General features: G+C 35.7%; 1 protein-coding gene across 1 annotated transcript in view; it reads left to right on the top strand.

Moving 5' to 3' along the window:
* The first annotated feature begins 782 nt into the window (after positions 1-782).
* The window catches only part of LOC131165950 (uncharacterized), a 36,097-nt gene continuing 21,771 nt past the window's right edge, over positions 783-15,108 (top strand). Inside the window, exon 1 of the mRNA XM_058124132.1 lies at positions 783-881. Within this exon, the coding sequence (XP_057980115.1) occupies positions 783-881 (99 nt within the window). The remainder of the gene's footprint in view (positions 882-15,108) is intronic.

Here is a 15,108-nt window from a genome sequence, read left to right as displayed (position 1 = left end):
ACAGTATGTGTAGCCATTGAAGAATTAGATGCTTCCATAATGTCAGATAGTTCAGATAAAAGCGTCGAATTGGGTTAAAGCCGAGCTTTGCGACGACCAGAAAAAGAACCTTCGATTGAATAATTGCACTGTACGAATTGTAACTTAAGAGATCGCCTAAGCACACGCCGGAGAAATACAACGAGCGTTGGTGATGAGGACTTAGAGATATGGCCAGACAAGACCGCTGCATGCCCTTTCCTGAGAAAGGGCCGGAGCACAGAGACGCAAACCAAGAACGTCGGAGAAGACAGTCGGAGTATGCTGCTGGTGGAACAAGGGGCTGCTCGGGTAGGCTGGTTTGGTGAGGTTGCCGGGAAAACCAAGTGATAGTGCAAATAACCTTTACTGATGCAGAAGAGTAAAAACCAAGAGGCTGCCAGGAAACAGGTGCCAGCGGTGACGGTCTGCAATTTTCGGTGAGGCAGAGGAGGGTGTGATTCTGGAGGTTTCTATTCCAAAGAGGGTGCGATGGAGACGAACAACGACGAGGAGGAGGGTACGAGTGCAAAACTCAGTGCTGGTTCCAAAGAGGGTGCGACGGAGACAAACGAAGACGGCGAGGAGGGTATGATTGTAAAACTCAGTACGGTGGAGACGAATGACGATGACGGCTTCAGTGCAGGAAGGAAGAAAGCTGAGCGACGACGAACGAACGATGACGGCAACGACGAGCAAACGACGACGGCGACGACGATTTCAGTGCAGGAAGGAAGAAAGCTGAGCGACAACTCGAACGAACGATGACGGCAACGACGAGCAAACGACGACGACCACCGGAGAAGACAAACACTGCGGATGCCGAAAAACGGGACAGCCAAAGGCGACTAACGCCGGACAGAGTGAGACGAGAGGGTACCGAGTTGCAGCGGAGAGACGCCGGAAAGAGCTGAGACGACGCCGTGAAAAGGAGGCCGGAGGGTGACGGCAAGAGAGACCCGCAACAGTGGGGCGGCGCGGCGCGGCAAGAAAGAAAGAAAGAAAAGGAAGAAAAAAAAAAAAAATAGGTATGCTTGATACCATGTTAAGATTGGAGAAGAATGGTTTTGTCAATTGATATCTTTAATACAAGGATTATAAGAGCATATATACATAAGAGAATTAAAAAAAATGGTAAGTATATATATATCTAATACATAGGAAGTAGAATTAACATATAAAGATATAGTAAATTAATTTAACTAAGTTGTAAAATAACTATTAGCTTATTAGCCAGATAACCAGTAACTATTAATCTCATTTGCATTTGAACTGTATTTTGCACTTGCAACTTACAATAATTCATATTGTGATAGCAAGTCAATTTTTAAAAATAGAGAATAATTTCATTAAGTTATAAAAACAAAAAATATTATAAAATGAAAACAGATACACATGTATCTCCCATGTCCAATCTAGTAAAAGACACAGTTTAGCGAGAAACTACTATCTTCCATGACATGCATTCTGTTTTTGAAAAAAAGAGAAGTTCATGTAGGATTTATATCCTAAAGGATATGTCCCACGTGAATGATATGGGTCCCACATGTAGGGTATGTGTCGCATATGATAAGTATATGAATTTATGATTGTATGAGTTAACTAAAGTATTAGCTTATTTAATATGAGAAATTAATGGTGAAAGTTTGAAGAGATTCCTATACATATATAATATTAGCTACTATTATGGAGAGTAGCTATAAGGGCATGCTATATATTAAGTTAAGCTCTAAGGGTAGGAAAAGAGAGATAAAAGAAGAGAAAGGAAAAGTTAAACTCATAAGCTCTAAGGGGTTAGCTACATGGTGATGTTAGCTGCAAAGAAGAGATAGGAAGAAAGGAATTGTCCTCTCTCAGCCTCTACTTCTTTAATTATCAGGAGATCCCGTAGATCTGGTGAAGGAAGGAAAGAGAAAGAGGAAAAGTGGGAAAACGATTTCTTCAGATTTTTCGGGTGCTCTTTTCGATAGGTTTGATATGATCGATTCCGGTATGTAAAATTTATAATTTATGATTTATTTATTTTCCCGCATAAAGGTTATTGATGTGAAGTTCATGATAATTGAAGATCCTTGACTGCAGTATATTTATGAAAATTATCCTAAAAAATAATAATAACATCTGAAAATGTTCTTACATGTGGTATCAGAGCAATGTTGGAATTATCATGAACTTCCTTTATATAAAGATTGCTTATGATTATTTTGTTCGATCTTATTATGGTTTTATGGGTAAAATTTGTGTTCATGATATTTTCTGGAATCGAACTGAAGAATTCATATGATAAATGATTCTTGAAAATATATGTGATATTTGATGGATTTATGGGGTTTTTGTTGGTTTGAAATTTTTTTTTGTTTACATATGGACCGTTGACGATTTTCTCTTGTATAGCGATATTAAAGTAAAGCTGCTGAATGATATGCATGCAAATAATTTTATTATAACTTGATTAATAATGGAACACTCACATGTTATGCATGCATAAGTTAGAGAATTTTACATGAACGTAAGTAAAATTCTTATATTGGGGAATTGATTATCTGCTGTAAATTATGGATAAATTTTGTTGAATAAGAAATCAATCAATGTTTCTATTATGGTTATCATGTTGTCACCAAAGTGATCTTGCTGAGAAAAGTTGTAAACGTTGATATATTGAAATATAATCTAGCAAAGAATAATAACATAATGGTTATTTGAATACTATGGCTAACCCAAAGGTGCACCAAGTTTCAAATAATCATTGATTTAATCAGGATAATTGAAGAATGATAGTGAGATTGGGATGCCCGCCCAAAGGTGACAGACCAATTAAACTTTATAAAGGTTATCAATTATGCTTGGATGAATGAAAATTACTAGTAAGTGTAAGGATCGGTATATTGCATAAGTTGATCCAAAGATTGAACGCAATTTACTAATGAAATGTTCTAAACACAAAGCATTAGTGTAGTGAGCATTTTGTATTATTGTAGTGTCTATTCATGTTTCATTGCATTCATTGGCTTCTTCTGTTCCGATCTTTAATGGGACAAATTTCTCTAACTGGAATGAGCAGATTCAGTTTCACCTTGGTGTTTTGGATATGGACTTAGCTCCACGAATGGATAAACCGACTGCTATTATTGAAACCAATAGTTCAGAACAGCAATCTTTGTATAAGTCATGGGAAAGGTCGAACAGATTAAGTATGATGTTTATGCAAATGTGTATAGCAAATAATATTAAATCAACACTCCCTCAACTAGATAACGCAAAGGAATATCTTAAGGCAATGGAAGATAGATTTCGTTCAGCTGATAAGTCCCTTATAGGAAGATTGATGGCTAAACTAACCACAATGAAATTTAATTACAGAAAAGGAATGAATGAACATGTCCTAGAAATGACTAATCTGGCTGCTAGACTTAATACTTTGGGAATGAATGTTAATGAAAGCTTCCTTGTTCAGTTTATTTTGAACTCTTTACCTCCTCAATACAAGCCTTTTCAGATTCACTATAACACAATTAAAGAAAAATGGAATGTGAATGAATTGGAAAGCATGTTAGTTCAAGAAGAGGCAAGACTCAAACAACAGGGACAACATTCAGTAAATGTCATGAGTCACGCAGTTGGAAGTAAAGGAAAGAAAACAAAGAAAGGTTTAAAGAGAGATCCATTGAAGGTGGTGAGTGCTTCATGTGGTGGTGAGGCTCGCAAGAAGGAACATTATGGTCCCAAGTGTTACTTTTGTCGTGGTTTTGGGCATTTAATGAAAAGTTGTCCGAAACGTAAAACATGGTTCGAAAAGAAAGGTAAGCTTTTAGCTTATGTATGTTTCGAATCAAACATAACACAAGTTCCTTCTAACACTTGTTGGATTGACTCTGGTTCTACTGTTCATGTTTCCAATTCAATGCAGGGATACCTTACGATCTAGAGCGTAAAGAAAAATGAACATATGATAGTTTTGGGGAATGGAAATTAAGTGCCTGTCATAGGTGTTGGAATTGTTCGGTTGTATCTTGAATCAGGTCATTGTTTAGACTTGTTTGATACTTTATATGCCCCAAATATTTTTAGGAACTTAATTTCCATGTCCAGATTAGATAATGATGGTTATGGTTTGTATTTTGAACATAAAGGTTTCCGTCTTATGAAAGGTGACTTATGTGTTGGCTTTGGTATTTTGTATGAGGGGTTGTATAAATTTAATCTTAATGAAAAGTTTGCTGAAACACTCCTCACTTTGCATCATAATATTGGAACTAAGCATAGTAAAATAAATGAGAATTCCTCTTTCTTGTGGCATAAAAGACTGGGTCATATATCCAGGGAAAGAATGGAGAGATTGGTAAAGGATGGGGTTCTAACAAACCTTGATTTTATTAATTTCAATGTATGTATTAATTGCATTAAAGGAAACAAACTAAACATACAAAGAAAGGGGCCATAAGAAGCGAGGATCTATTGGAAATTGTTCATACTGATGTATGTGGGCCCTTTGACTCAACATCTTTAGGTGGAGAAAAATATTTTATCACCTTTATTGATGATTTTTCACAGTATGGGTATATCTATTTGTTGCATGAAAAGTCTCAAGTTATAGATGCTTTAAAGGTATATGTTGCTGAAATGGAGCGACAATTAGATAGGAAAGTGAAAATCATTAGATCTGACAGAGGTGGTGAGTATTATGGTAGGTATGATGGCATAAAACAATGTTCAGGGCCATTTTCTAAATTCCTAGAACAACATGGTATTTGTGCTCAATACACAATGCCTGGTACTGTGATACCCCATGGATGAAAGACTTAAAAGATTAGATGTTACTACCCATATCAACAAGGTGCACCTTTCTTTTTCAAGAGCTTTCCCATAAGAACTCCACGATTAAGCGTGCTTGGTTTGGAGCAATATTGGGATGGGTGACCTCCTAGGAAGTTTTCTCAGGAAGTGTGTGAGTGAGGACAAAACACACTGAAAAGGACATGTGTTGGATTGTGAGGCCAGTCATTAGTCTGATAAAGTCCACCCCCTGTTGTCTGGTCCAGGTGGAGGAGGAGAGACGTAGTGCTCCCTGGCAGACCCAGGTTGGAGCGTTGCAGAATGGTATCAGAGCCAACAGCCAGTTGGAAGTGTGATGAGATTCACATCGCTTGGGTTTGGAAATGTAAGGTTCGCAACGAGGACGTTGCGTTCTATAAGTGGGGGAGAATGTGATACCCCATGGATGAAAGACTTAAAAGATTAGATGTTACTACCCATATCAACAAGGTGCACCTTTCTTTTCAAGAGCTTTCCCATAAGAACTCCGTGGCTAAGCGTGCTTGGCTTGGAGCAATATTGGGATGGGTGACCTCCTGTGAAGTTTTCTCAGGAAGTGTGTGAGTGAGGACAAAACACACTGAAAAGGACACATGTTGGTTTGTGGGGCCAGTCATTAATGCGATAAAGCCCACCCCCTGTTGTCTGGTCCAGGTGGAGGAGGAGAGACGCAATGCTCCCTGGCAGACCCATGTTAGGGCGTTACAGGTATGCCTTAGCAAAATGGTGTGGCTGAAAAGCGGAATCGTACTCTTATAGAAATGGTTAGGAATATGTTGAGTAATTCCTTAGTACCCATTTCATTATGGATGGAAGCCCTTAAAACAGCAGTGTATGTTCTAAATCGAGTTCTTAGTAAGGTAGTTCAGAAAACTCTTTTTGAACTATGGACAGGAGGGAAACAAAGTTTAAGGCACTTTCATGTTTGGCGTTGTCCAGCAGAGATTAGAGTCTATAATCCAAATGAAAGGAAATTGGATTCAAGGACTGTGAGTGGGTATTTTATTAGATACCCAGAAAAGTCTAAAGGGTATAAGTTTTACTGTCCTAATCATAGCATGAGAATAGTTGAATCCGGTAATGCAAAGTTCCTTGAAAGTGGTGAAATCAGTGGGAGTGATATATCACGAAATGTGGTCATTAAATAAATTCAGGTTCCTATACTGATATCTAGACCTTTAATAGACATTGTTGTTCCTTTAGTTGTTGTAAGGCATGATAACACTGAACAACAATCTAATGATGTATCACTTTATAATGAAAATGTCACCATCGAGCCAATTGTAGAACAATCACAAGAAATAACATTAATGAGATCTCAAAGATTAAGGAAACTAGCTATTTTTTATTATTATTTAGTATATCTGCAAGAGACTGATTATGATTTAGGAACTAGTAAGGATCCGATTACGTTTTTACAAGCTATTAAAAGTGATGATTCTGAAAGTGGATCAATGCCATAAATGATGAGTGGAAATCTATGGAACAGAATAAAGTTTGGGACATTGTTGATTTGCCTAATAGGTTTAAAACAATTGGGCGTAAATGGGTCTTTAAGACCAAACACGACTATAATGGCAACATTGAACGATATAAAGTTAGACTTGTAACAAAGGGTTTCACTTAGAGGGAAGGTGTTGATTATAAAGAGACGTTTTCTCCAGTGTCTAAAAGGACTCTCTTAGAATCATAATGACTTTAGTGGCTCATTTTGATTTAGAGTTGTGCCAAATGGATGTGAAAACTGCCTTTCTAAATGGGAATTTAGATGAAGATGTATATATGGATATTCCTAAAGGTTTAATGATTAAAGGAAAGGAGCACATGGTTTGCAAATTAAAGAAATCAATATATGGACTTAAACAAGCTTCCAAGCAATGATATTTTAAGTTTCATGATACCATCACGACTTTTGGTTTTAAAGAAAACACTGTTGATCGGTGTATATATCTAAAGGTCAGTAGGAGCAAATTTATCTTTCTGATTCTATATGTTGATGATATTTTACTTGCCAGTAATGATCTTGGCTTATTGAATGATACCAAGAAATTTCTTTCTATGAACTTTGAAATAAAAGATATGGGTGAGACAACTTATGTGATTGGAATTGAAATATTCTGAGACAGATCACTTGGACTGTTAGGGTTGTCTAAAAAAGGATATATTAATAAAGTTCTAGAAAGATTTCATATGGCTTGATTGTAAACTGGCTCCTGCTCCTATTTGTAAAGGGGACAAGTTCAATGTAAAAGATTGTCCACAAAATGAATTCGAAAAGAAAAGTATGGAAAATATTCCTTTTGCATTTGTTGTTGGGAGTTTGATGTGTGTGCAGACATGTACGAGACCAAATATTAGTTTTGTAATTGGGATGCTCGGGAGGTACCAAAGTAATCCCGGAAGGAGCATTGGAAGGCTGCAAAGAAAGTCTTAAGGAACCAAACACTATATGCTCACATATAGGAGAACAGATCAGTTGGAGGTGGTTGGCTATTCCGACTCAGATTTTTCTAGATGCGTTGATAGTCGTAAGTCAACGTATGACTATTTGTTCCTGTTAGCTGGGGGAGCAATATCATGGAAGAACGCCAAATAGACTATCATAGTAGCATCTACTATGGAAGCTGAATTTGTGGCGTGCTTTGAGGCCATGATTCAAGCTTTGTGGTTGCGGAACTTTATCTCAGGACTTGGGATTGTCGACAGTATAGCTAGGCCGCTGAGAATTTATTGTGATAATTCCGCAATAGTCTTTTATCTTAAAAAAACGACAAATACTCTAATGGCGCTAAGCATATGAAGCTTAAATATTTGGCCGTTAAGGAGGAAGTTCAGAAACAGACAGCACTTATAGAACATATAAGGACTGAGCTCATGATAGCAGATCCTTTAACGAAGGGATTGACACCAAAGACATTTATAGAACATGCTGATCACATGGGTTTTTGTTGTAATCCTTGATGTATGATAGTGGATCTTTATGTTTTGTTCTATAACATGTATAATGATATCAATAAAAGTGTTTTTGAACATTATTTATGTTTACCATAAATCACGTGATTATGGAGATGATTTACTGTTAAACAAAAATGGTCTTTGACAAAGACATTACAGAGACAGTATGGTAACTTCCTATTATGGATCATAATTAAGTGGTTTATTAGTATTATGGTGCATGGAAGGGAAGATGTCGCTCTAACGATATTTACTGCCATGACTCCTACTAATGGGTTGTTTAATTATGATATTATGGTAATCTCATTGAAAAGTATAAATAAACTAACATTTTGTACACATGATGGTTATTTGTTTATCCATATTAATATCATTCATATGGGCCAAGTGGGAGAGTGTACGATTTATATCCCAAAGGATATGTCTTACATGAATGATATGGGTTCCATATGTAGGGTATGTGTCCCATATGATAAGGATATGAATTAATGGTTGTATGGGTTAACTAAAGGGTTGACTTATTTAATATGAGAAATTAATGGTGGAAGTTTGAAGAGATTCCTATACATAAATATAATATAATATATTAGCTACTATTATGGGGAGTAGCTATAAGGGCATACTATACATCAAGTTAATCTCTAAGGGTAGGAAAAGAGAGCTAAAAGAAGAGAAAGGAAAAGTTAAGCTCATAAGCTCTAAGGGGTTAGCTACATGGTGATGTTAGCTACAAAGAAAAAATAGGAAGAAATGAATTGTCCTCTCTCTGCCTCTACTTCTCTAATCATCAGGAGATCCCATAGATCTGGTGAAGGAAGGAAAGAGAAAGAAGAAAAATGGGAGAAACGATTTCTTCGGATTTTTCGGGTGTTCTTTTCAATAGGTTCGATATGACCGATTCCGGTATGTAAAGTTTATAATTTATGATTTATTTATTTTCCCACATAAAGATTATTGATGTGAAGTTCATGATAATTGAAGATCATTGGCTGCAGTATATTTATGAAAATTATCCTAAAAAATAATAATAGCATCTGAAAATTTTCTTATAGTCCACACACCCCTATGGGCCTTAGGTTTCCCAAGGAAAAACCATCCATGTCGAACATAACATGATCCAAAAATTTTCTTGTCTAATCTTCTTGCCCACAACAAAAAATGTTCTTATTGTTGTTGAGGATCCTCATCATCTTTGGCTTTGAACCACTGCAAAATTCTGATCTTCACTAAGTTGATTGCTTTTCAAATTCCTTTTTGTATCATATTTGAATAACATTTTCATTTCCTTTTTTTATTTTTTATTTTTAATTTTTTATTTATTTTCCTATGTATTCTGAATTAGCATTAGCATTTTCTGCATGGGATGAACATAATTTGGTAAAAATTGAATTAATCAAGTAAATTCAGTCAGTTCGGTTCGGTTAATTCGATTACCTAAATTAACTGAATAGTATAAATTAATATTAAAAATCTATATTTTATATATATTAAAAAATATGTATTAATTCAGTTAACTGATTTAATCAAAATTCAGTTCAATCGGTTTTGAATTCGGTTAAATATGGAATTTCCATTGATTTAGTTAATGAGATTTTTAACCAAATTTTTTTGACTAATAAACCAAATTAATTGAACCGGCTCACCCTTATGTGTCATAGCATTTGTTGGGTTATATTTGTTGTTTTTGCACTGAGGAAGATTTTGACTTTGCATGCTTGAGCACAAAAGCAAACAAGATTAATTAGTAAGGAAGGATTATTTAGTGGACTGGTATGTAATAATTCTCTTGACCTCCTTCACTGTTGTATTCCATACATACACATGGAGGCTGAGTATTGTTGTTTTTCTCCAAACTCTGGACAATTCTTTTCACGTGCTTTGGCAAAAATATGAAATTATTAAATTGATACAAGGTCTTCATTAAACTCATTGTGCTATGTAAAATATAAGCATTATGTTAGAAATGCCTAATACCCACATTGTTAATTAGATTGCGGCTCTCATTTAAAAATATGTCGTGGAATTGGAGTCGGTATAAATTAGTAGATGTGTTCATTTTTAACGAGATCATCAATATGTTTTTAAGCAGAAATATGTACTTAGGCAAGAATAAATCTCCAAATAAAAAATTGCTCAACATTGCTATGTTTAGTTGGTAAGGTAGGACAAATCATATGGTGCTTGAGTTTGTTTTACCTAAAAGTATTGAGGTTCTACTTTTTAACTAGTTCTTCCATTTTTGTAAAATTCTAAAGGAATTGACATTATCAATTTATTCTCTTTCTCTAATTTCATAATTACTAATCTATTTGTAAATGCTTTTGCCTACTATTTCATAGCCATTGGTGCTGATTCTGTTTGGGTTAGAGAATTTTTTATTTAATTTGTGAGGTATATTGTTATTATATAGGCATCATAAATTTCACAAAACTTAATTTCTTACTATTCCCCCATCTTTTTAGAATAAGGAGGTTCCCTTTGTGATTCTTGTTAAGTTATATTAATTCTTAAATTTTTGTGTGTTCATGCACATAACCTTAGACCCATTTTACAATTATTATTAAATATGCACAAATAATATTATCATAAGGATATAATTAACTTGTCCTAATCAATAATCATTAGTGCATATTTGATTATAATTGCTGAAATTGTCCCTTTTTTGTCACAAATTGACTGCCACCACCGTGCTTGTAAGTAAAATTATCCGAAGAAACTAATTCTACTTCAAATGAAACAACAATTCCTAAGTTTGAACCATATGACCTACAAAACAAGTAAAAAATGAGTTTCAAGGTGCCCAAAACATGAAATATACATGTTTCTTGCGAAAAACCAACTACTGCTACCGTACTCATAAGTAAAATGACCCATGGGAACTAAACCTACGTCAAAAGAGCCAATGGTTATCGAGTTTGAATCCTATGACCTACCAAACAAGTAGAAAATGGTGTTCAATGTGCTTAATACATAAAATATGCATGTTTTTGTCACAAACCAACTACTGTCACTGTATTTGTAAGTAAAATGACTCGTGAAAACTAGTTATGCGTCAAATGAATCAACGGTTCCCAAGTGTGGCCCATATGACTTGCCAAACAAGTCAAAAATAGGCTTTAAGATGCTTAAAACATGTAATATGCATGTTTTTGTTACAAACCAACTACTGCCACCATACTTGCAAGTAAAATGACATGTGGAAACTAAGCCTAGTTTGTTCTTATTTTAATTTGCTTTCTCTGTGTTTGGTTTAAATGCACTGCAATGGTTCATCAGTTCGGGTTACCCTAGTTCATTTGATTCAAGGACTTTAGTCCCAAACCTGAGCCAATCCCAAAATCAGAGTATAAGACTTAGATTTAAAAAAAAAAAAAAAAAAGTGAAAGGAAAGCTTATCTTGATGGTGTTGAAGCTCTAGAAAATCTCCTTCCTTTGTGAAGGTCATACCTTGCAAAAAGCTAACGAGAATATATATTAGAATAGAAAAAAAGAAAGAAAACTAGTGAAGAGGGAGCAGATCCATACGGATCTGCAAGACCTAAGAAGGAGAAGAACAAGAACAAGAAAAAAGAAGAAGAAGAGACGGGAAATCTGAACATACTTGCAAGATCCATGAGGCCATGGCCGAGAGTAGCTGGGAGGCCGACTAAGAGCAGCGAGCAAGTAGGAGGCCGAGAGCCATGGGAGACCAAGCAAGGAGTGAGAGAGAAGAAAGGGGAAAAAGTACAAGAAGAGAGTGGAGAAAAAAGAATTTCGTGTTAGAGAGAGAGAGAGAGAGAGAGTGCTTTTCCTAAAAATTCAGGATTGAGGGTGCCCGCGCGGTCAATCTTTCATAAACTATTGGAGGGTGATTTGATTGAGCCGATATTTTAACAGGTGGTGCCTAACTTATCCTTCTTCACTCTGGACGGTCCGATTGTCATTTGAAGCATAGGAAAGCTCGGTTTTCTGATTCGGACAGCAACCTCATTGTAGCAGCAGGGGTGCTTCCGCAGTCAGTTTGATCTAGAAGATCAGGTGGTGAATTCTAATTCGATTAAGTTGAATTATTTACAGGTTGTATATGACTTATCCTTTTTAATTTTGATTTGTTAGATTGTTTTTTAGAACTTTTAAATTGTGGTTTTTTGCCTTGGATATCAGTCTCATGGCAGCAGCAGTTTTAGGATTAGAGGTGCCTACATAGTCAGTTTGGTCCAGACGATCAGGCAGTGATTTCTCCTCCGATTAAGCTACAATTTTTATAGGTTGTGCATGACTAATCTATCTTAATATTGACCGCTTAGATTTCTATTTAGAGCTTTTAAAATTTTATTTTGTGGCTCGGACCACAGTCCCATTGCAGCAGCAGCTTCAGGTTTCGAGGCTTGCGTAGTAAACTTGATTTAGACGATCTGATAGTAATTCCTCGTATGATTCAGCTGAATTTTTTACAGGTTATTCATGATTCATCCTTCCTAATTATGATGGATCAAATTTTTATTTGGAGTTTTATAACTTTGGTTTTCTGACTCGAACAACGAACTTGTTGCAACAACAGCTTCAGGTAATAAAAATCTTTTAAAGTCCTATATGTTTTTCTTTCATAATAAAATTTTAAAAATAAAAGGAAGACCCTACAGAATGACATGTGTCATGTTGACATGTGTCAAGGTAACTCTGCTAACGTTACCTTGTGACAATATTTTTAAAAATACAAAAAAATAAAGAAAATAATTTTTAAAAAAATGCCACGTGTCACCATTGTTGGTGGACACGTGGCATATATTAGATTAATCCGGTTTGTTGACTTTTTGAGTCCAATCATTATTTTGATGTTGACAAAACACAAACATCTTATGTGTGTACTTAGCATGTGAACAGATATATAATTCAACACACACATAAAGAGACTAAAGATGAAATCCATAAAGGACGTAAAGATCACAATCAGGCGCATTCCATGAAGAAGTGAAGAGCAAAAAGAAGAAGAAAACAGATGTTTCATTTTGTAATTGTGTTTAGTCTTTTTATATTTTTGGTATATAATAATGCATGTATCTGCATGATATGAATACTAAAACTCAAATGACCATAGATTGACCATAGGGACCCAACCTTTCATGAAATATGATTTTCTAAAATACTAAAATCATACAAAGGTTTTTCAAAATTAAATAAGGGAAAAAACTAAAGAATTCACTAACCTCGGTTGACCGACCAGTTAGAGTTATAATCAGCTCAATCGACCAAACATAGGCCAGAAGTTAAAGTTTGATTAAGCTTGGTCGACCAACCTCTAAACTTAGCCTTTTTACCTTCCTTACCCGACCAGCACTTTTAGTTCAAAATTGCCTCAGCTGATCGGCCTTCAAGGCTCGGCTGACCGGTCATTAATGTAATGACCCGAAGAATAATAGTATTTAAATAATGATTAAGAGGGTGGAAAATGAAAACAGTAACAAAAGGAGGAAGTCGACTTCGTCGACGAACACAGGGGATTCGTTAATGAGGGTATAAGAGGACCTCATTGACGAAGACAGGATTTGTCGATGAGGAAATACCGATAGAGGTTTTGAGCAGTTTGAATTTCATCGACGAGGAGTGGGTTTCGTCGACGAAATTATTAAAGAACTCATCAACGAGATGACATGGCTCGTCGACGAATCCAGTTCTATAAATATCAAAAACCCAGATTTAAACGTCAAAATTTAGCAAAATTTCACTCTCTCTCTCCATTCTGTTTCTCTCACTTCTCTCTTCGATTTTGGCTCCGCCGCTTGCCGGATCGACGATCTGAAGCCATCACAACGCTCCTAGAGAAGTTCTCTGCAATCGTCGGTGAAACTCCATTGAAAATCATCCCTGAGTTGAGGTAAGGTTTTTTAAGCCAAATTTGGTCTTACTGTAGTTATAGGAAATGATATTCGCATGAAAATACTGAAGTTTAGTACTGGGAGTTTTCATTTTCAGGGTACTAATAAGGAAATCCTACGGGTGTGAGTCCAGAATTTATAGGGACTTTTCTCAGTAGTTAGGTAAGGGAATAAACTAAAGCAGTTATTTTCCATGCAAATTATTATTATGTATAAGTAAACTTATTTTTAGGAAAACATGTATTATATTTGTATATTACAAAGGAAATGCACGTTTGGGAAAATACTGCTATTATGTTGAAATGTGTATATATGTATGAGATGCCAGAAATTATGATTTTTAGAATATGACTTTATACAGTAAATGTGTGGCATGAATATTACTTTACGTGAAATGTATTATGATATGACTTTGTTACGAATGAAGCATGTTTTCAGGAATATGAAATGATACAGTACAAAATGATGTTGAAAATACATGATAATTGATTTATTTTCATAATGATATATATACGAAATGATTTCGGCGAGAGGCCGTATTTATAAAATGTTCGGCGCGAGGCCATATTTATGAAATGTTCAGCGCGAGGCCGTATTTATGAAATGTTCAGCACGAGGCCATATTTATGAAATGTTCGGCACGAGGCCGTACTTATGAAATGTTCGGCGCAAGGCCGTATTTATGAAATGATTTCAGCGTGAGGCCGTATTTATGAAATTATGAAAGATTCTATATTATTATGTATTATATGTTATCAGAACCCGGATGTTAGTTTAGTTCAGTTTAGGAGCATGGTACCGTAGCTTATAGATCAGATATCTATGATCAGATTGGTGCTAACCACCCCACGAGGGGGTGGGAGATGGATAGTCGATGTGACTTTCAGTAGAGTGTGGACGTCCACCTGGCAATCCGGACTAGGGTGTGGCGGGCCCATCATATTTACAAACATTTTTGACTCGGCAGTAGTCGGCCAGCCATTGTCGGGTCCCGCCTTTGGGCTGCACAACCCGTCATGGGGGGTAATACATGACATCAACTAGCTATTCATATGGGTATGTTTTCAGTATTATCAATTATAACAGACGTTTTATGAACGATATGATTTATTAGCAAATATGAAAGTATATGATTATTCCACTATGTTATGATGTATATGTTAGATATATGAAATGTACTGAGTATGTATAATTGCAATAAATATTCATATCGTCACACAACTGTATTTAGTTTATTTTTCCTTAATGAGAAGTGTCTCACCCCCGAACTTAATTAATTTCTCAGGAGACACTGAGAGACCGGCGGGTCGTGGCCGCCGTTGAGCTTATTGAGTTACCCCACTAGGAGGGTAAGATTTTGATCTAGGATCAGGAGATTATTGTTGTATGATCCTAGGGTTATTTTGATGTTTTGGAGGTTGTATATAAATACAGTATTTTGATGATGTAGTAAATTCTGGTATTATGT

Source organism: Malania oleifera, chromosome 10, assembly GCF_029873635.1.
Source record: "Malania oleifera isolate guangnan ecotype guangnan chromosome 10, ASM2987363v1, whole genome shotgun sequence".
In the NCBI taxonomy this organism is placed as follows: Eukaryota; Viridiplantae; Streptophyta; class Magnoliopsida; order Santalales; family Ximeniaceae; genus Malania; species Malania oleifera.
Note: the sequence above shows the minus strand (reverse complement) of the source record. Positions and strands in the feature narration are given on the sequence as shown.